The sequence below is a fragment of the Panulirus ornatus genome, chromosome 25 (genome assembly GCF_036320965.1).
Source record: "Panulirus ornatus isolate Po-2019 chromosome 25, ASM3632096v1, whole genome shotgun sequence".
Taxonomy (NCBI): domain Eukaryota; kingdom Metazoa; phylum Arthropoda; class Malacostraca; order Decapoda; family Palinuridae; genus Panulirus; species Panulirus ornatus.
Genome location: NC_092248.1, coordinates 1,323,148 through 1,346,583, shown reverse-complemented (window position 1 = coordinate 1,346,583; position 23,436 = coordinate 1,323,148). Strand labels below are relative to the sequence as shown.

At 39.6% G+C, this 23,436-nt stretch overlaps 1 protein-coding gene across 7 annotated transcripts in view; it reads right to left on the bottom strand.

The window, feature by feature from the left end:
• Positions 1 to 2,425: 2,425 nt before the first annotated feature.
• The window catches only part of LOC139757156 (mothers against decapentaplegic homolog 3-like), a 231,799-nt gene continuing 210,788 nt past the window's right edge, over positions 2,426 to 23,436 (bottom strand). For all 7 annotated transcript variants that reach the window (XM_071677259.1, XM_071677260.1, XM_071677262.1 and 4 more), the window contains 2 exons: positions 15,608 to 15,752; positions 2,426 to 4,706 (listed from right to left, as the gene is read on the bottom strand). In XM_071677259.1, coding sequence (XP_071533360.1) covers positions 4,583 to 4,706; positions 15,608 to 15,752 — 269 coding nt within the window. In that variant the 3' untranslated portion in view covers positions 2,426 to 4,582. The remainder of the gene's footprint in view (positions 4,707 to 15,607; positions 15,753 to 23,436) is intronic.

The window sequence follows — 23,436 nt, the reverse complement described above, 5'->3', positions numbered from 1 at the left end:
ACCTTAAAGGGTCAAGGAGAAGTTGACAAAATTGGAGATGGAAGGATGGAATGAAAAACATTTGGGGAGATCAGGCCACTTAACTTGCAGAAAGGTTAAAGTCATGGACAGGATTGAGTGAATAGGAGCAATTTTGTATACAGTAGGTGGTATGCTGTCGGTGGACTGAAAAAGCACATATGTTAGAAGTTGAAGGGACAAAGGGAAAAGGTTGGCAAAATTGAAGATGGAAGGATGGAGTGAAAATAATTTTGAGTGATCAGGAGGATGAAAGGGATGGACAGGATTGAGTGAATTGGAGTAATATGGTATACAGGGGGTGATGTGCTGTCAGTGGACAGAATGAGGGCATATGAAGCAGCCAGGGGAAACTATGGAAAGGTCTTTCTCTTGACCTGGGGCCTGGTTCTGGATAGGGGGTGCAGTTTCAGTGCACTTACACATGACAGCTAGAATATGGATGAGAGTAAAAGGTCTTTTCTTCATCTCTTTTCAATGCTACCTCACTAATGCAAGAAACAGGGAACATTTATGGATTAAAAAAAGATTTATGTGAAATCTATCTTTCTATATTATCTCTGATATCTGTTCTCTTCTGGAATTCCCTCAAGGGGTTGGCCATGGCAATAGAGTTTTCATAATTAATGAACTCCAGTGCCTCTTCTTAACCTTTAGTGCCTCACCCTTAACAGGCCATTGGCAGGGGGCATGTCTAGTGCAGTGTTTGCAGAGGCTCCATCCTAATGTTCCTACCTAAAACTACTGTCTGTTGTTCTTGGAAAAAAAGTATACAAGCTGCCCTCCTGCCTCAACATGGTCCATTCAAAACTCTGCCACATCAAAGTAGAGGAAAAATATGCTTTTTTTCAAGATTTTTCTTTAGTTATGGATATATATAAGTATGATGTGTAAAGATTTTTGCTCAGCTCTAGGAAGAAGTACTTGAAATCAATTTTGCAGTTTAAGAGCAAAGTATGACGTCACTTTAATAAGATCCTAGAAATATTGTGGTCATGACTTGTGCACTTTGTTGATCACATAATGGCACAGATAATGTGCATATCATTACTACGAGTTGAGAAAAATACTTCCATATATGATAAATTCTGCACATTTTAAAGCATGAACTCTAAGAACAATGGTCAGAATGAAATCCTTTAAAAATATCTTGATGAGAATCTGGTTTTGGCAATACACTTGCTGACTTAGGTGAACATTACTTACAGAATTGTATATTTTTTTTTACTGTATAACTCTATTCATGATTAACTTAAGAAAACATAAATGATTGCAATTCCTAAAAATTTCTTTAAAGGTTTTTATTTCTTAAATATACCTTGTAAACAAGACAAAAATCAGCACATAGTATGAACAAATACCATCATTATTCTTGATCTGAAATGAAATGATTTATATTTTATCAACAGTACCTTCAATAAAATGGCTTAGCAAAGAAAAACCAATATGAGAATGCTGAAAATAAATACTGCAATGCAATAATACTGATTATGTGAATGGTTTTGCAAGGCAATACCCCACCTCTGATACAGATTCCTAAATTACTAATGTCTAGTCATCTTCAAGAAACTCAGGGAGATCATCTGTTTTAGCCTCTGACACTTTGAAAGCCTCTAATAAAGTATGGCATCAGCATAGTTGACCTACTCACTTGTGGCCTTTCTCCTTCACTTTTCCCTCAAATACAGTTTCTTTTCTGGCCAATCTATTTTTACATCTGCTGATGGACCAGTTTCATTCTTCAGCATTAAATCCGATGCACTCAAATATAACGCAACACTGTATTCCTCTATTCCTTTCAAATCTGCTCCATATTTTTTGCTTGATCTACATCTTGTCCCATCACAACTATATAAACTCGGCTTCAAACATAATTTGCTACTCTGGCAAATATAACTGCTGTTTTTAACACAAACCCATTTTCTTCATTCTTTTTCCATTGTCACTTTTTTCATCCTCTTTGATAGTCCTATTATTCCCCTTCTCTAAACAAACATGTTTGGTATCACAACAGCATCTTACCTATTTTGGAAATCCAACAGCTAAGTCAGCTGTAAGAAACTGGAAATCCTGCTCAGACCTGGGGCAGTTCTAGGCCTACATATTTACTTAAAGCAAACTGACTTTCTCAAAATTTAACTTTTCCCTTGCCACCCTGCCAACTATCAGTCTTCTAGCTAAATCACTTTGGTTTCTGCTTCCAAGAACTGGCTTCTTGCATACCTCTGCATTTACCTAAAGTATGTGACATTTGACAAACCATTGTCATACGAACTCAAGGACAGTTCATTCTGATATATTTCTTCATACCAATAACCTTTGGAATCTTTTATCTTAATGCTTTTTATAAGATGTATGACCTCCCTCATTTTAAATGGGAGGCTTTCCCCAAGTAAAAACTCTTCAATCATCATTCATCTTTTATTCTTATTTCTCTACTTCTTTAATCCTATTTTATTTCATGTAAAGCCTGGCCTTGATAAGGACTACTGCATGTGATTGGAGCCTCTGACATATAAAAAAGTTTCATTATTACTTTTGCTAACCTCTACAAATGAATCAATTATCAAATGTGGAGTTAATTTAGATTTTCATAAGTTTAATAATACAAAGTAATAGTATGCTAACAACCAAACCAGAGACTGAAAATTCTGCACACAAATATCCAAAAACTGTTCATACAACTTTGTGATTTTAATTCATAGCATTCCTTTTCAGCATTATTTAAGCACAAAACAAATTACAGCATATGACTTTAAGAACCTTAACAAAGGTATTCTGAAATGGACCTCATTATATTTGCAGGCATTCCTTAAAAATGTGTTGGTATTACATCAGTTTAAATACATTCAATCTGTTTGAGGTTATCCCAAGCCATTTCAGCAAATACACTGTGTTTTGAGAGGAGTTTGGGTTTCCTTCTTTACACAGTGTACTTGATGATTATGACTAGTTTTGCATTCACACTGGTTACCTACTGACCTTCCATGATGTGTTGTTCTAAATTTGCTGGATGCATATCCATTTTAAAAATCTATACAAACCATATTACAACTAAGCATATATATTCTCCCACACAAAACATTCACACCTTTTGCAAATGTCACTGCATGATAATGGCTTCATAATAAAATCTACCAATGAACACGGGAAGAAATGACTTGAGTTGTTTAAAAATTAAAAAAGACAAACATACTTTTGTCATGTGTTGCAACTCTGTAATTATCACAAAATCTGACTAAGTAGTCCTATCACTGTTATGATAACAAATGAAAAGCATCTGCAAAAATATAGCTGTTTAGCATATATTTCAAACAACACGAGCTCTTTGTATGCATGTGCTACTATTTCAGTAGTTATCAAGATATAAAAATAGGAAAAGATTTTGTCAATGAATCATACATATAACTTTGAGGAGAAAATTATATGTAGAGTACTTTCAATTATAAGAATATCTAAGAATACATTTCTGAAAATAATCCTGTTTCATCTGCATCCACAGATTACCAGATACTAAAAATTAAAAAAAATCATCACAGTATCTCAATACATTATAAAATCAAAACCCACTCTTATGTTTGTATCATGTAAACATGAACCTTAGTGAAGTACATTGAACCAGTGGTAGCTAATGGCTGATGCAGCAGCATTATCATATTCCCACCTGACCCAACAGTTTCAAGTCGTCCACTTTCTTGATAATTATGTGTGGCTAAAATATCTATTGTCAAAACAAAATTACATTATTATGTTCACTGCAATTTTCCCGAGCAATAACAAGTCTACTTGGAATATGGATTAGGTAATAAATTTGGAAAAAATAGAAAAACAAAGTAGCACAAATTATTAAACAGAAGACATACAAAGACTCAGTTGTCTGGACACATTTTTCCCACTTCACATATACAGTTTTCTCCATCACTGTCCACTTCAACTGTCTTCTTCAGAACTTAAACTTAACCACTGACAGACACGTATATCCTCCACTTTGTTCCTGAGTTCGGTGGCAGCACATCTAAAACCATTATTAATTTTGAGCTTAATATAACCAATTAGTCTGTTTCCTAAATACAAATGTAATAAAAAATGAATCTTGGAATTCCTATGAAAGGCTTTGAATTTCTGATGCTGTTGCATGTGTACTTTACCAGGTTCAAAGTTACTTTTGCAGTTCCCATAAAGGTTACATTTGACAGATGAGCACAGTATAACTAATAGTAATTACAATATTCAAATGACCTTAACAGACCATGGCTAGCCACAGCAGAGTTAATGACTTTCTTTGATACACTACGAAATTCCCACACTTGCAATACGTCTATATGAGCAAGAATGAAGATGTCAATGGCACTTTTGAACTCCAAAGTTCCAGATTAGGATTTTCCAATGCTGATGTCATAATATCCATTACAATACCTAAAAGTTGGCCAACTTGCACAATCTAGTAACTTCAGTTCTGAATGTACAGCTGAACATCAATCACTGTTACTTTGGGTTCTGAGAATCTGCGGGCTCCTAGGTAGTGCAATTTATCAGCAGCAGATCCATAATTTTTTGCAGCTGTTCAGGACATTGAGGAGCACGGTAAACATGGGGAGCCCATCTGTGTCAAAACACGGTCCAACCACTGCAGAGGACCATTCAAATGTAGTTCTATCCAGCATGGTGTTGATGTTACAGTTTGCCTTCTGAAAAAGATATATTTCTTCAGAGGAGTGCAACACATAAACACACAAAAAAATAACTGAATATAAAAAGAAGGTGGCTCTTACTGCTAGTTCTTCCTATTATATTCCTTGCAGATAATCTTTTTATTTTTTTCATCCATATTCGCCATTTCCCACATCAGCGAGGTAGCGTTGAGAACAGATGACAAACTCGGATAGAAAAATCCTCACTGGGCTCCCATCTCTGTTCCTCCTTTTGGAAAAGTAAAATGGGAAAGGAGCACTTCCAACCCTCCCTACTCCCACCCCTCTTAGTCGCCTTCTGCAACATGCAGGGAATGCATGGGAAGTATCTTTCTCCCCTATCATCAGGGATAATCTTTTACCTTCATCTGAAATATTGCAGAATATTTCACATATTCACCTTACATATTCCTATTCTGAGAACCAAACTACTGCATCATTAAAAGATATTAGAAGGATTTAGCACATTAGCTTTGCAGTGACAGAAGCTGAACAGCTGCCTCCATTATGAACTATTAGAAATATATTAACAAGTAAAACATGAAGTGAAAAAAGAGGTTGCTGTTATCATTTAACTGAATGAGTGAGCATCTGAAATGAAAGAAAGGTTGGATATGCTATCAAATGCAAGGGTATCTTTATATGAAACTGATGAAGGAATGGAAAGCTTAAGTCCCCCACTTATGATGGCGAGTAAAAGGGATAAGCTACTGAGGGTGACGGTTCTGAATGTGAATAGGGTGACTGGGGAAAGTAATAGGAGAGAGCTTGTAGAGAAATCTACAAGTTACAGTTTGGATGTGTAGGGGGACTGAGGAAACCCATATCCTTGGGTAGGGTGTATGGAGTGAAAATGGAAACAAATGTAAATTGTGGGAGGGTATGCAAGGAGTGGTATGGATGGGAATGAACTGAGATATCACTGAGAGTATCGGAGGGTGTCACAGAACATAGATGGTATGGATCAAGAATAGTGAGGGTGAAAGGAAAGATTGGAAATGTGAGGTAAGCATGGGTATGTGTATATGCACCTGTGAATATGAAGACTGTGTGATGTATGGATGAAATAAAGTGTTTCTGGAACAAAATGAATGACTACATAAATGGGTTTAAAAAGGAGAGGTGATACAAATGCAAAGCTGGGTTGTGATGAAATTGGTGAGACAGTTGGTAAATGGGGAGTGCCAGGAGTAAATGAGAATGGCAGTTATCTTTTGGATGTCTTTGTTGAAAGGGGTTTATTCCTTAGAAACACCTTTTTTCAGCAATGGACCAAACCAAGGCATGTGAAGCATCTGGGTAAACTGAAATGGTGTGTGGGGCCTGGTTTTGAATAGGGAACTGTGGTTTCAGTGCATTACACATAACAGCTAAAGAATGAATGTGACCTTTCTCTGTCTGCTCATGGCGCTGTCTCTAATGTGGGAAACAACAATCACACATGAATAGAAAAATATATTGGAAGGAGATGTAAAAGGAAAGAGGTGGGTATAAGAGTGGAAATGTAAATGTGACAAGTAAGGATGGGAAGTTGCAGAATCAAAAGGAGTTACTGAAAGGAAGATGAATGAATGTGGGAGAAGGTGAGGCAGCAGTTGTTATATGCATGGGTATGAAGGATGAAAGGAAAAGGATAAAAGTGCCTACAGCAAGAAGGAAGGTAAAAAGGGCAATAATGAGGATGAAGGTAAGAGAGGCTCCTACAGATGATGAGATTAATGGCTAAAATGTTGAAATATGGAGGAGGAAGTCCAACAGAGTTGATGCATCTGATATGTAATTGGCATGGAAGCAGAAGGGTGCATTAAAGGACTGGGCAAATGCTATTATTGTTCTTTTATTCAAGGGAAAAGTAGCTATGGAAATATGTAGCAATTTTAGTGGAATTAGTCTTTCAAGTATACCAGGAAAAAGTGCAGGACTGTTGGTTGATAGATGGAAGTGACAGAATGCAGAATAAGTGAGTAGCAAGTAGGATTTAGGAAAGGTAGGGAATAAGTGGATCAGATTTCTGAGATGAGAATGACTGTGGAAAAGTATCTAGTGAAAGGCAAGAAGCTGTATGCAGCTTTTATAGATCTGGAGAGAGTGTAAGACAGGGTCAAGTGAAATGCTTTATGGGATGTGTTAAAAGATAAGAGGGTAGGGGGAAAAAAACAATGGATGGCATCACTGTCATCTACTGAGGAGCAAATGCACATGTAAGACTGGATGGTGAGTTCAGCAAAAGTTTCAATATATGTGTGGGTATGAGGCAGGGCTGTGATAAGAAAGATCAAAGCAAAACTAGGGAAAGAAAATGCAGAGATGGAGTGTGGTGAGGTCTGATGACTAGTGACAACCCCATATATGGATGATTTTGTGTTGTCTGCTGAATAAGAAGAGGAGTTGCAGGTGTGTAAGCAAAGGTGATTAAAGGTAAACAAGTAAAAGTTATGGTGTTTGAAAGGAAAAGTGAAAGTATAGATTTTGCAAAGACCTACAGAGTGAGTAAAGAAATTATACTAAACTGTGTTACAGATATGAAGGGATAGACTGGAAGAGGTTACAGAATTTAAGCATTTGGGATGTATCATGGAGAGGGCAGCTGGAGGAGGAGAGTCACTGGGTGCCTTAGCAGAATATTGGAGGGTAGAGGTCTATGTATGGAAGTGAAGAAGGGATTAAGGGATTTAGGGTCCTCCTGACCCTAACCTATGCAGCCAAAACATGGGCATGGAATGAGTTGTATAGGTCAACTATTCAGGTTGTGGAAATGAGCTATTTGAGAGGAGCATATGGTATGGGAGACAGTGATTGAGTAGAATAATAACAATATTTATGTTTTTATTATACTTTGTCGGTCTCCCACATTAGCGGGGTAGTGCAAGAAAACAGATGAAAGAATGGCCAAACCCACCCACATAACACACGCACTTACACATACCTATACATTTCAACGTATACATACATACATACATATATACACATGTATATATTCATACTTGTTGCCTTCATCCATTCTCATCGCCACCCAGCCACACATGAAATAGCACCCCCTGCCCCCTACGCACACACAAGGTAGCGCTAGGAAAAGACAGCAAAGGCCACATTTGTTCACATTCAGTCTCTAGCTGTCATGTGTAATGCAACGAAAGCACAGCTCCCTTTCCACACCCAGGCCCCACAAAAGAAAGAGGCAGAAGGTCAAGAGAAAGGTGCAAGAGGTGAAAAAGAGGGCAAATGAGAGTTGGGGTGAGAGAGTATCATTAAATTTTAGGCAGGGGACCAAGACCATTTTCCCTTTATTTCTGAAATAATTTCGACTTCCAGGTACCTCCTTGGAACTCTTGATAGCCCTCTGCTCCAGTGAAGATGATGTCTATCCATATACGCATGGCCTCTGGGGAAGGAGCCATTCAGTAGAAAGATCGCTCATATGTTTTCACAGAAAAGGTCTGCTGCAGTGGCATATACAAATACACATGGGAATGAAACTACGAAGGCTTGTCTTCTCCGACTTTTTGAAAGATTTGCACTTCTTCATCACTTGGTTTCCTATATCTCCATACCTTCTACGATCATACTAAGCTGTTGCAGCAAATCAAGTTCATTATTTTTTCCTGCAGTTGTAATATCGTGTGTGTAATTAATTTTTTTTTTTTTTTTTTTTTTTGCTTTGTCGCTGTCTCCCGCGTTTGCGAGGTAGCGCAAGGAAACAGACGAAAGAAATGGCCCAACCCACCCCCATACACATGTATATACATACATCCACACATGCAAATATACATACCTACACAGCTTTCCATGGTTTACCCCAGACGCTTCACATGCCCTGATTCAATCCACTGACAGCACGTCAACCCCGGTATACCACATCGATCCAATTCACTCAATTCCTTGCCCTCCTTTCACCCTCCTGCATGTTCAGGCCCCGATCACACAAAATCTTTTTCACTCCATCTTTCCACCTCCAATTTGGTCTCCCACTTCTCCTCGTTCCCTCCACCTGCGACACATATATCCTCTTGGTCAATCTTTCCTCACTCATTCTCTCCATGTGCCCAAACCATTTCAAAACACCCTCTTCTGCTCTCTCAACCACGCTCTTTTTATTTCCACACATCTCTCTTACCCTTACGTTACTTACTCGATCAAACCACCTCACACCACACATTGTCCTCAAACATCCCATTTCCAGCACATCCACCCTCCTGCGCACAACTCTATCCATAGCCCACGCCTCGCAACCATACAACATTGTTGGAACCACTATTCCTTCAAACATACCCATTTTTGCTTTCCGAGATAATGTTCTCGACTTCCACACATTCTTCAAGGCTCCCAGGATTTTCGCCCCCTCCCCCACCCTATGATCCACTTCCGCTTCCATGGTTCCATTCGCTGCCAGATCCACTCCCAGATATCTAAAACACTTTACTTCCTCCAGTTTTGCTCCATTCAAACTTACCTCCCAATTGACTTGACCCTCAACCCTACTGTACCTAATAACCTTGCTCTTATTCACATTTACTCTTAACTTTCTTCTTCCACACACTTTACCAAACTCAGTCACCAGCTTCTGCAGTTTCTCACATGAATCAGCCACCAGCACTCTATCATCAGCGAACAACAACTGACTCACTTTCCAAGCTCTCTCATCCCCAACAGACTTCATACTTGCCCCTCTTTCCAAAACTCTTGCATTCACCTCCCTAACAACCCCATCCATAAACAAATTAAACAACCATGGAGACATCACACACCCCTGACGCAAACCTACATTCACTGAGAACCAATCACTTTCCTCTCTTCCTACACGTACACATGCCCTACATCCTCGATAAAAACTTTTCACTGCTTCTAACAACTTGCCTCCCACACCATATATTCTTAATACCTTCCACAGAGCATCTCTATCAACTCTATCATATGCCTTCTCCAGATCCATAAATGCTACATACAAATCCATTTGCTTTTCTAAGTATTTCTCACATACATTCTTGAAAGCAAACACCTGATCCACACATCCTCTACCACTTCTGAAACCACACTGCTCTTCCCCAATCTGATGCTCTGTACATGCCTTCACCCTCTCAATCAATACCCTCTCATATAATTTACCAGGAATACTCAACAAACTTATACCTCTGTAATTTGAGCACTCACTCTTATCCCCTTTACCTTTGTACAATGGCACTATGCACGCATTCTGCCAATCCTCAGGCACCTCACCATGAGTCATACAAACATTGAATAACCTTACCAACCAGTCAATAATACAGTCACCCCCTTTTTTAATACATTCCACTGCAATACCATCCAAACCTGCTGCCTTGCCGGCTTTCATCTTCCGCAAAGCTTTTACTACCTCTTCTCTGTTTACCAAATCATTTTCCCTAACCCTCTCACTTTGCACACCACCTTGACCAAAACACCCTATATCTGCCACTCTATCATCAAACACATTCAACAAACCTTCAAAATACTCACTCCATCTCCTTCTCACATCACCACTACTTGTTATCACCTCCCCTTTGCACCCTTCACTGAAGTTCCCATTTGCTCCCTTGTCTTACGAACTTTATTTACCTCCTTCCAGTACATCTTTTCATTCTCCCTAAAATTTAATGATACTCTCTCATCCCAACTCTCATTTGCCCTTTTTTTCACCTCTTGCACCTTTCTCTTGACCTCCTGTCTCTTTCTTTTATACATCTCTCACTCAATTGCATTTTTTCCCTGCAAAAATCGTCCAAATGCCTCTCGCTTCACTTTCACTAATACTCTTACTTCTTCATCCCACCACTCACTACCCTTTCTAATCATCCATCGCTGATTCCCTAAATACATCCCATTCCTCCCCCACTCCCCTTACTTCCATTGTTCTCACCTTTTTCCATTCTGTACTCAGTCTCTCCTGGTGTGTAATTATTAGCTGTTATTAATAAATAATATCCCTGGAGATAGGGGAGAAAGAATGCTTCCCACATATTCCCTGCATGTCGTAGAAGGCGACTAAAGGGGGGGGGCTGGAAATCCTCCCCTCTCGTTTTTTTTTAACTTTCCAAAAGAAGGTGCAGAGAAGGGGGCCAGGTGAGGATATTCCCTCAGAGGCCCAGTCCTCTGTTCTTAACGCTACCTTCCTAACGTGGGAAATGGCGAATAGTTTGAAAGAAAAGAAAGAATAAAAAAAGATGTTTTGGAAGGAGGCAAATAAAGTGCATAAGACAAGGGAACAAATGGGAACTTCAGTGAAGGGGCTAATGGGGAGGCGATAACAAGTAGTGATGATATGAGAAGGAGATGGAGTGAGTATTTTGAAGGTCTGTTGAATGTGTTTGATGATAGAGTGGCAGATATAGGGTGTTTTGGTCGAGGTCGTGTGCAAAGTGAGAGGGTTAGGGAGAATGATTTGGTAAACGGAGAAGAGGTAGAAAAATCTTTGCAGAAGATGAAAGCCAGCAAGGCAGCGGGTTCGGATGGTATTGCAGTGGAATTTATTAAAAAAAGGGGGTGACTGTATTGTTGACTGGTTGGTAAGGTTATTTAATGTATGTATGACTCATGGTGAGGTGCCTGAGGATTGGCGTAATGCATGCATAGTGCCATTGTACAAAGGCAAAGGGAATAAAAGTGAGTGCTCAAATTACAGAGGTATAAGTTTGTTGAGTATTCCTGGTAAATTATATGGGAGGGTATTGATTGAGAGGGTGAAGGCATGTGCAGAGCATCAGATTGGGGAAGAGCAGTGTGGTTTTAGAAGTGGTAGAGGATGTGTGGATCAGGTGTTTGCTTTGAAGAATGTATGTGAGAAATACATAGAAAAGCAAATGGATTTGTATGTAGCATTTATGGATCTGGAGAAGGCATATGATAAAGTTGATAGAAATGGTCTGTGGAAGTTATCAAGAATATATGGTGTGGGAGGCAAGTTGTTAGAAGCAGTGAAAAGTTTTTATTGAGGATGTATGGTATGTGTAGGAAGAGAGGAAAGTGATTGGTTCTCAGTGAATGTAGGTTTGCGGCAGGGGTGTGTGATGTCTCCATGGATGTTTAATTTGTTTATGGATGGGGTTGTTAGGGAGGTGAATGCAAGAGTTTTGGAAAGAGAGGCAAGTATGAGGTCTGTTGTGGATGAGAGAGCTAGGGAAATGAGTCATTTATTGTTCGCTGATGATACAGTGCTGGTGGCTGATTCGTGTGAGAAACTGTAGAAACTGGCGAACAAGTTTGGTAAAGTGTGTGAAAGAAGAAAGCTGAGAGTAAATGTGAATAAGAGCAAGGTTATTAGGTACAGTAGGGTTGAGGGTCAATTGGGGGGTAAATTTGAATGGAGAAAAACTGGAGGAAGTGAAGTGTTTCAGATATCTTGGGGGTGGATTTGGCAGCGGATGGAACCATGGAAGCGGAAGCGAATCATACGGTGGGGGAGGGGGTGAAAGTTATGGGAGCTTTGAAGAATGTGTGGAAGTCGAGAACATTATCTCGGAAAGCAAAAATGGGTCTGTTTGAAGGAATAGTGGTTCCAACAATGTTATATGTTTGCGGGGTGTGGGCTATAGATAGAGTTGTGCGCAGGAGGGTGGATGTGCTGGAAATGCGATGTTTGAGGACAATATGTGGTGTGAGTTGGTTTGATCGAGTAAGTAACAATAGGATAAGAGAGATGTGTGGTAATAAAAAGAGTGTGATTGAGAGAGCAGAAGAGGGTGTTTTGAAAAGGTTTGGTCACATGGAGAGAATGAGTGAGGAAAGATTGACAAAGAGAATATATGTGTCAGAGGTGGAGGGAACAAGAAGTGGGAGACCAAATTGGAGGTGGAAATATGGAGTGAAAAAGATTTTGAGTGATCGGGGCCTGAACATGCAGGAGGGTGAAAGGCATGCAAGGAACAGAATGAATTGGAACGATGTGGTATACCCGGGTTGATGTGCTGTCGGTGGATTGAACCAGGGCATGTGAAGCGTCTGGGTAAACCATGGAAAGTTCTGTGGGGCCTGGATGTGGAAAGGGAGCTGTGGTTTCGGTGCATTATTACATGACAGCTAGAGACTGAGTGTGAGCAAATGTGGCCTTTGTTGTCTTTTCCCAGTGCTACCTCGCACACATAAGGGAGGGAGGGCATTGTTATTTCATGTGTGGCGGGGTGGCAATGCGAATGAATAAAGGCAGACAGTATGAATTATGTACAGGTGTATATATGTATATGTGTGTGTGTGTATATGTATGTATACATTGAGATGTATAGGTATATTTGCTTCTGTGGACGTGTATGTATTTACATGTGTATGCGGGTGGGTTTGGCCATTCTTTCGTCTGTTTCCTTGCGCTACCTCGCTAACACGGTAGACAGCGACAAAGCAAATAAATATAAATAAAAAAGATGTTCTGAAGGAGGTAAATAATGTGCGTAAGACAAGGGAATCACTGGGAACTTCAGTGAAGGGGGCTAATGGGGAGGTGATAACAAGTAGTGGTGATGTGAGAAGGAGATGGAGTGAGTATTTTGAAGGTTTGTTGAATGTGTTTGATGACAGAGTGGCAGATATAGCGTGTTTTGGTCGAGGTGGTGTGCAAAGTGAGAGGGTTAGGGAGAATGATTTGGTAAACAAAGAAGAGGAAGTAAAAGCTTTGCGGAAGATGAAAGCCGGCAAGGCAGTGGGTTTGGATGGTATTGGAGTGGAATTTATTAAAAAAGGGGGTGACTGTATTGCTGACTGGTTGGTAAGGTTATTTAATGTATTTATCACTCATGGTGAGGTGCCTGAGGATTGACAGAATGCTTGCATAGTGCCATTGTACAAAGGCAAAGGGGATAAAAGTGAGTGCTCAAATTACAGAGGTATAAGTTTGTTGAGTATTCCTGGTAAATTATATGGGAGGGTATTGATTGAGAGGGTGAAGGCATGTACAGAGCATCAGATTGGGGAAGAGCAGTGTGGTTTCAGAAGTGGTAGAGGATGTGTGGATCAGGTGTTTGCTTTGAGGAATGTATGTGAGAAATACTTAGAAAAGCAAATAGATTTGTATGTAGCATTTATGGATCTGGAGAAGGCATATGATAGAGTTGATAGAGATGCTCTGTGGAAGGTATTAAGAATATATGGTGTGGGAGGCAAGTTGTTAGAAGCAGTGAAAAGTTTTTATCGAGGATGTAAGGCATGTATACGTATAGGAAGAGAGGAAAGTGATTGGTTCTCAGTGAATGTAGGTTTGCGGCAGGGGTGTGTGATGTCTCCACGGTTGTTTAATTTGTTTATGGATGGGGTTGTTAGGGAGGTGAATGCAAGAGTTCTGGAAAGAGGGGCAAGTATGCAGTCTGTTGTGGATGAGAGAGCTTAGCAAGCGAGTCAGTTGTTGTTCGCTGATGATACAGCGCTGGTGGTTGATTAGTGTGAGAAACAACAGAAGCTGGTGACTGAGTTTGGTAAAGTGTGTGAAAGAAGAAAGCTGAGAGTAAATGTGAATAAGAGCAAGGCTATTAGGTACAGTAGGGTTGAGGGCCAAGTCAATTGGGAGGTAAGTTTGAATGGAGCAAAACTGGAGGAAGTGAAGTGCTTTTGATATCTGGGAGTGGATTTGGCAGCAGATGGAACCATGGAAGGGTAAGTGAATCATAGGGTGGGGGAGGGGGCGAAAGTTCTGGGAGCGTTGAAGAATGTGTGGAAGTCGAGAACATTATCTCAGAAAGCAAATATGGATATGTTTGAAGGAATAGTGGTTCCAACAATGTTATGTGGTTGCGAGGTGTGGGCTATAGATAGAGTTGTGCGAAGGAGAGTGGATGTGCTGGAAATGAGATGTTTGAGGACAATATGTGGTGTGAGGTGGTTTGATCGAGTAAGTAATAATACGGTAAGAGAGATGTGTGGTAATAAAAAGAGTGTGGTTGAGAGAGCAGAAGAGGGTGTTTTGAAATGGTTTGGTCACATGGAGAGAATGAGTGAGGAAAGATTGACCAAGAGGATATATGTGTCAGAGGTGGAGGGAATGAGGAGAAGTGGGAGACCATATTGGAGGTGGAAATATGGAGTGAAAAAGATTTTGAGTGATCAGGGCCTGAACATGCAGGAGGGTAAAAGGCGTGCAAGGTATAGAGTGAATTGGAACAATGTGGTATACCGGGGTCGACATGCTGTCAATGGATTGATCTAGAGCATGTGAAGCGTCTGGGGTAAACCATAGAAAGTTCTGTGGGGCCTGGATGTGGAAAGGAGCTGTGGTTTCGGTGCATTATTACATGACAGCTAGAGACTGAGTGTAAACGAATGTGGCCTTTGTTGTCTTTCCTAGCTAGAGACTGAGTGTGAACGAATGTGGCCTTTGTTGTCTTTCCTAGCGCTACCTCGCACACATGAGGGTGGGGGGGGGGGTTATATCATGTGTGTCGGGGTGGCGATGGGAATGAATGGAGGCAGCCAGTATGAATTATGTACATGTGTATATATGTATATGTCTGTGTGTGTATATATATGTATACGTTGCGATGTATAGGTATGTATATTTGCGTGTGTGGACGTGTATGTATATACATGTGTATGTGGGTGGGTTGGGCCATTCTTTCGTCTGTTTCCTTGCGCTACCTCTTTAAAAAAGATTGATGATATGGACAGGGAACAGTTTTTCAAGTAAAGAGGAACCAGAGGGCAGAACTTGCAGTTTTGCATGGGACTTGCCATAAAATATCTTTGTAAGAGTTGTGGAGAAATGGAAAAGGATGAGTGAGTATAAGCTTAATGCAGATAGTATACATAAATTTAATAAGCTGTATTTGAGAACATTCAATATAAGGGGTACCACAAGAGTTAAATTCCGTCCCCATACTGTACAAATAGGTAATTATACAAAAGGAGGCCTACTAAAGCAAATAAACAGAAATACAAATCAAGAAAAATATCCCAGTGACAATTCTTACCTGTATTGTGCTCCCCAGCCCTTGACAAAAGAGATCCGTATGGTGCACATCCGAGTCAATTGATAAACTGCTTCAAAACCTTGGCTAACACTCTGAGCAAGTTGATGTGCAAACTCTTGATTATTGAAGATTTTCAGGTTACAACCTGAAGGAGTTACAATAAAGCATCAGTAAGAAGAAAAATGGCTCTGCATTAGGGTGCATGTATTTTTTTAATCATTTGTCAACTAAGCATCTCTAACAAAGAAATAAAAAGGCCCATAAGATGTCTTCCACTACATCAACCTTGTTAATAAAAAGTAAAATTGCTACAAAAAAATTCCATTTAATCCTTTAGATACATACTGCAACTTTGATTGAACTACCACTGCCTTCTGATCAAATGACTTTGGTTAATTATCATAGAAAATATTTTGCTCCTTAGGAAATTATTTGACTATCCCTTCTGAGTTTTGAAATTCACTCCAAGCTCCTGTGCCATAGTCTGGTGTTGGCCAATTTGAATTTTTTTCCATGCAATATCACTATATTTCTCAATATACAGTACAGAGTTTCAGTTGAATTATGCTACTAATTCAATTACAAAATCTTATATTTGGGATAATTTTAACTTTCACCAGTTGTAGCTTCAGAAAAACAAGAAAAGATGAAATTATCAAGTTTTGGGAGGGAAAACTGATCAAGTATTTTATATAGCCATTAGCTTTGAGAAAAGACATTTTGGCCTTGCTAGGCAAAATTTCTATGGCTTAGAAAATTGCTGATATTCATAATCCCTTGAACTGATATTCATAATTTCTTGAATTGATATTCAAGATTATAAATACAGTAAAGTTTGTGAAATACACCTGCAGTACTGAAGAAGACCCACTTTACTAAAAACAAATATTGTTTTTCTGTGTGCATTCTTATGAATTTGTATCACAATCTCCAGCCAAATGATGCAATGCTGATGCCATACTTTCTGGTCTCTGGAAAAGCTTTGTTTTCAAGAAAAAAACTTCTTTCTTAGGAAATAAAAGAAAATCACATAAATATAATATGACCGAGAAACAAGTCATATAGTCCTTGCCTTAACCAGGGAGAAATAAAGAACTTTATGTAGAACTTTATGCGAGTGCTAAACCATCTGGTGTTGGTATGTCTTGCTTGAAGGCTTAGTTCTTTTTCTGTTAGTACACAAACTGCACTTCCTATTGATGCCTCATTTACAAATATCCATTTTTCATATGTCTCCACTTCATTAGAAGGGTTATGTACATAGCTTCATTATGACACTATGTGGATTTTGGTGCATTTGTGGTATGCATAGACTTGAAAACTGATGAAATTATGTTACTACACAGAAATACTATTTTGATCTATTATACCCAAAGTGCCGAAAGAACAGTTGGTGCCAGATTTCATGCTGAAAATTATATTTTCATAACATCATGCAGTATTCTATTGATGTTGACATTCACCAAAAACTTTTCTGTAGGTCATAAGGTTGAGAGATTAATAAATGGTAGCTCCTGTTGTAAGTTTACAATAAGACATTCAACTTTTTAAATTACACATAAAGCACATACAGTGAATTGTTCGCAGAGCATTTGTCTATTTGTGCATCTGGATATGTAAACAAAAGTGGAAATTCATTCCCCTCATGCTCATTCCCACAAGGTGTAAGAGCTAAGTATCAAAGATTTTCGTCTTTCTAACTGTATTATAGCCTGCTAAAAATGAGTTAGTAGCGCCCAGAACATAGTGCAGTAGCTGTGGATGCGTTAATACAATACATGATACGATGGTGGATGACAGTAATAAGGTAAAAGATACGACTGTGCATGATGTCTGAATGACATCAGTAAAGCACTCTATTTCTCCATACAATAGTAATCTTTAATAAGAACAGCATATGTGAGGAAATGTGTCCAGAAGTATCCACTGAAGCATATCCCCAGTATGTGAAAATCAATCTTTTCATGAAGTTGGCTTCATTCAGTGATTTCACTTTATGCTCTTCAGGAATACATCACATACATTAAACAAAGAGCCCCTGTAGTAATAAGAGTGCTGTGAAATAGATAACTACACTACAGTAATAAAATTGGCTTGCATTTATGGGTTTTACACTCTTCTGAACAATCAAAATCTTTGAAAATATTCAGTATTTATACTTCTGAAAAAATTACTTGTTCAGCAATTGCTTGCTCCCAACCCTTCCTAACTAAAGGTATTCAAGTGTATTATTACAAATACCACACGTAAATTTATAAAGAAAGAATTTGGTGTCACCCATGATCAATTCTGAAGGTTCTTACTGCCTAAGGCTGTGCCACTTCCAGTAGGAGGGAAATGCAGACTCCTATGGAGTGAAATGTTCTTCAACAAGACTGCTTGCAATAATACGACCTCGCCAAAGATGACTTTTTTGCTCACTTTGTAACCTTAAGCAGAAGTCCAGTGACACCAACCATTCTAGGCATCATGTATGACACACACACACAACACTTGCATCCTACATCAACAAAATCAATACAAAAGCACACACAACTGACACTAGATGTGGACAAGAAAAAGAATCACTCAACATCCTCTATAACCAAATTCCCAGTTCCTAGATAACTACTTCTCTTTCTACAAATTCCTCAGTGCTCCAACAATCTTTGCCCCATCACTCACCCTATGAATAGCTTCTTTTTCTAATGTCATCTCTGACATGTCCATTCTACGTACCAAAAGCATTCCACTTCCTCCAATTTTTTCCCAAGGAAACTTGCATCACACTGTTAAACTGCAGAGCTAAACTAAATAACCTTGCTTTTTTCATGTTTACTGTCAACTTACTCCTTTCAAACCCTCTTCCAAACTCAGACACCAACTTCTGCGGTTTCTCGTTCAAATGTATCACCGGTGTGGTCATCAGCAACCAAATTATCTACTTCCCAGACCCCCCCCCAGACCCTACAGACTGCATGCATACTCACACCTCTCTCCATGACCCTTGTATTTATCTTATCATCCACAAACAAATTACACAGCCAATGTAACATCAGACACCCTTACCACAGACCTACTTTCACTTAGAACCACTTACTCTCCTCTCTACTCACTCACACACATGCCTCATAGTCTTGATAAAAAGTCATTGCTTCTGTAGCTTCCCACCTCCACCATACATTAGTAAGATTCTCTGAGAAGGAACTTTTATCAAACTTATCATATGCTTTCTCCCAATCCATAAATGCCACACACAAATCCATCTGATTCTCTGAAACAAACACCTGACCCATGCATCCTCTACCACTTGAAACCACATTGTTCTACCCTAGTCTGATGCTCTGTACATGTCTCTACCCTCTCAATTACCACTCTACCATACAAGTTATCAGGTACTCTCAACAAACTTGTACCTCTACAGTTTGAACACTCACCTTTACCCCACTTCCTTTTATAAATTGCACTGTACATGCATTTTGCTGATCCTTGGGCACCTCACCATGATCCATACATACAGTGAATATCTTTACCAACCTATCGACAACAAATCATTTCCCTTTCTTTATAATTTCAACAGCAATGCCATCCAACACATTTAACAGTCCATCAAAATACTCCATCTCCTACTCACTTCATCACTGCCTGTTATCACTTCCCCTTTTGCCCCTTTCATCGATGTTCCCATTTGTTCTCGTCTTTTGCACATTATTAACCTCCTTCCAAAAATCTTCATTCTCCCAAGAGTTTACTGATACTCATTCATCCCAACTGTCATATGCCTTCTTTTTTAATCCCTGCAACTTCCTCTTGACCTCCTGCTGCTTTTCTAATACATTTTCCAATCATTTGCACTCCTCTCCTGTATGTACTGCCCAAACACCAATCTTTTTTCTTTCACTAGCAACTTTACTCCTTCATCCTACCACTCACTACCCTTTCTAATCTGCCTATCTCCCACCTTTCACATGCTACATGCATCTCTTGCACATGCCATCACTGCTTCCCTAAATACCTCCTTTTCCTCATCCACTCCCCTCGTCTCATTAACTCTCACTCTTTGCCATTCCACACTGAATCTCTCATGGTATTTCTTCATACAAGTCTCCTTTCCAAGTACATTTACACTCACCACTCTCTTATCCTCAAAACTGTTCCCTCTTTTTTGAAAACTTCTTCAAATCTTCACCCTTGCTTCCACAAGACAGTGATCACATATCTTGCCAGCTGCCTCTCTCAGCACATGTCCATCCATATAAACATACATATACAATATTAGAAAGGGTAGTGAGTGGTGGGATGGGGAGGTAAGGCTGCTAGTGATACGTGCAGGGAAGGAGCGTAAATGACCGGGAGATACATAAAAGAAAGCAGCAGGAGGTCAGGAGAAAGGTGCAAGAGGTGAAAAAGAGGGCAAATAAAAGTTAGGGTGAGAGAGTATCATTCAATTTTAAGGAGAATAAAAAGATGTTCTGCAAGGCGGTAAATAACTTGCACATAATTTCCAAGGAATACTCAACAAACGTATGCCTCTGTAATTTGAACACTCACCTTTATCCCCTTTGCCTTTGTCCAACGGCACTATGCATGCATTCTGCCAATCCTCAGGCACTTCATCAAGATCCATACATACACTAAATATCCTTACCAACCAATCAACAACACAGTCACCCCTATTTTAATGAATTCCACTGCAATACCATTCAAACCCATTGCCATGCTGGCTTTCATCTTCCACAAAGCTTTCACCACCTCATCTCTGTTTACCAAACCATTCTCCCAGACCCTGTCACTTTGTACACCACCCTGACCAAAACAACCTAAATCTGCCACTCTATCATCAAACACATTCAACAAACCTTCAAAATACTCACTCTATCTCTTTCTCACTTCAGCACTACAAGTTATTACCTCCCTATTTACCCACTTCATCAATTTTCCCATTTGTTCTCTTGTCTTATGCACATTATTTACCTCCTTCCAAAACATCTTTTTATTCTCCCTAAAATTTAATGATCCTTTCACACCCCAACTCTCATCTGCCCTCTTTTTCACCTCTTGCACCTCTCGACCTCCTGCCACTTTCTTTTATGCATATCCCAGTCATTTGCACTACTTCCCAGCAAAAATTGTCCAAACGCTTCTTTTTTCTCTTTCACAAACAACCTTACTTCTTCATCCCACCACTCACTACCCTTTTTAATCTGCCCACCTCCTCACCTTTCTCATGCCACTTGCCTCTTTTGCGCAAGCCATCACTGCTTACCTAAATAAATCCAATTACTCCCCTTCCCCTCAAGTCACATGTTCTCACCTTTTGCCATTCTATACTCAATCACTCCTGATACTTCCTCACACAAGTCTCCTTTCCAAGCTCACTTACTCTCTCCACTCTCTCCTTCCCAACTTTCTCTCTTCTTTTCTGAACACCTCTACAAATCCTCACCTTCGCCTCCACAAGACAATGATCAGACATCCCTCCAGCTGCCTCTTTCAGAACATTAACATCCAAAAGTCTCTCTTTTACACACCTATCAATTAAAATGTAATCCAATAATGCCCTCTGACCATCTCTCTTACTCACATACATATACAGATCTTTCTTTTCAAACCAGGTATTCCAAATCACCAGTCCTTTTTCAGCAAACAAATCCATAAGCTCTTCACCATTTCCATTTACAACAATGAACACCCCATGTACACGAATTATAACCTCAACTGTCACATTACTCACCTTTGCATTCAAATGACCCATCACTGTAACCAAATCTCATGCATCAAAGCTGCTAACACACTCACTCTGCACTTCCAAAACACTTGCCTCTAATGATCTTTCTTTTTATGAATGGGTGCATAGGCCCCAATAATCACCCATCTCTCTCTATCCACTTTCAGTTTTACCCACATCAATCTAGAATTTACTTTCTAACACTATCAAATACTCCCACAACTCCTGCTTCAGAAGTAGTGCTACTCCTTTTGCTCTAGTCCTCGGTTGAGGATGTATGGATCAGGTGTTTGCTTTGAAGAACTATATGAGAAATACTTAGAAAAACAGATGGATTTGTATGTAGCATTTATGGATCTGGAGAAGGCATATGATGAGAGCTGAGAGAGATGCCTTGTGGAAGGTTTTAAGAGTATATGGTGTGGGAGGTAAGTTGCAAAGAGCAGTGAAAAGTTTTTACCAAGGATATAAGGCATGTGTACGAGTAGGAAAAGAGAAAAGTGATTGCTTCCTTGTGAATGATGGTTTACGGCAAGGGTGCATGATGTCTCCATGGTTGTTCAATTTGTTTATGGATGGGGTGGTTAGGGACTTGAATTTAAGAGTTTTGGAGAGAGGGGCAAGTATGCAGTCTGTTGTAGATAACAGGGCTTGGGAAGTGACTCGGTTCTTGTTCGGTGATGGCACAACACTGGTGACTGATTCAGGTGAGAAACTGCAAAGGTTGGTGACTGAGTTTGGTAAAGTGTGTGAGAGGAGAAAGTAGAGAGTAAATGTGAATAAGAGCAAGGTTAGATTCAGTAGGGTGGAGGGACAAGTTAATTGGGAGGTAAGTGTGAATGGAGAAAAATTGGAGGGAGTTGTTTTAGATATCTGGGTGTGGACTTAGCAGTAGATGGAACCATGGAAACGGAAGCAAGTCACAGGATGGGGGAGAGGACGAAGGTTCTGGGAGAATTAAAAGATGTGGGGAAGGCAAGAATAATATCTCGGAGAGCAAAAATGGGTATGTTTCAAGGAAAAGTGATTCCAACAATGTTATATGGTTGCGAGGCATGGGCTATAGATACGGTTGTGCGAATGAGGGTGGATGTGTTTGTGTATATATGTGTATGTGGATGGGTTGGGGGATTCTTTCGTCTGTTTCCCTGTGCTACCTCGTTAATGTGGGAGACGGCGATTAAGTATAAAAAAAAATAAACTATATATATATATTTCTATTTATTCTTTTATATTATTTATTTCATATCATTTATTTTTTTATATTATCCCTGGGGATAGGGGAGAAAGAATACTTCCCACGTATTCCCTGCGTGTCATAGAAGGCAACTAAATGGGGGACGGGAGCAGGTGGCTGGAAATCCTCCCTCCTTGAATTTTAACTTTCTAAAAGGGGAAACGGAAGAAGGAGTAACACGGGGAATGCTCATCCTCCTCAAAGGCTCAGACTGGGGTGTCTACATGTGAGTGGATGTAACCAAGATGAGAAAAAAGGAGAGTCAGGTAGTATGTCTAAGGAAAGGAACCTGGATGTTTTGGCTCTGAGTGAAATGAAGCTCAAGGGTAAAGGGGAAGAGTGGTTTAGGAATGTCTTGGGAGTAAAGTCAGGGGTTAGTGAGAGGACAAGAGCAAGGGAAGGAGTAGCAATACTCCTGAAACATGAGTGGTGGGAGTATGTGATAGAGTGTAAGAGAGTAAACTCTAGATTGATATGCGTAAAACTGAAATTGGATGGATAGAGATGGGTGATTATTGGTGAATATGCACCTGGGCATGAGAAGGAAGATCATGAGAGACAAGTGTTTTGGGAGCAGCAGAGTGAGTGAGTTAGTAGCTTTGATGCACGAGACTGGGTTATGATGATGGGTGCTTTTTATGCAAAGGTGAGTAATGTGGCAGTTGAGGGAATAACTGGTGTACATGAGGTGTTCAGTGTTGTAAATGGAAATGCTGATGAGCTTGTAGATTTGTGTGCTGAAAAAGGACTGGTGATTGGGAATACCTGGTTTAAAAAGAGAGATATACATAAGTAATAACTGGTTTAAAAAGAGAGATATACATAAGTAATACCTGGTTTAAAAAGAGAGATATACATAAGTATACGTATGTAAGTAGGAGAGAT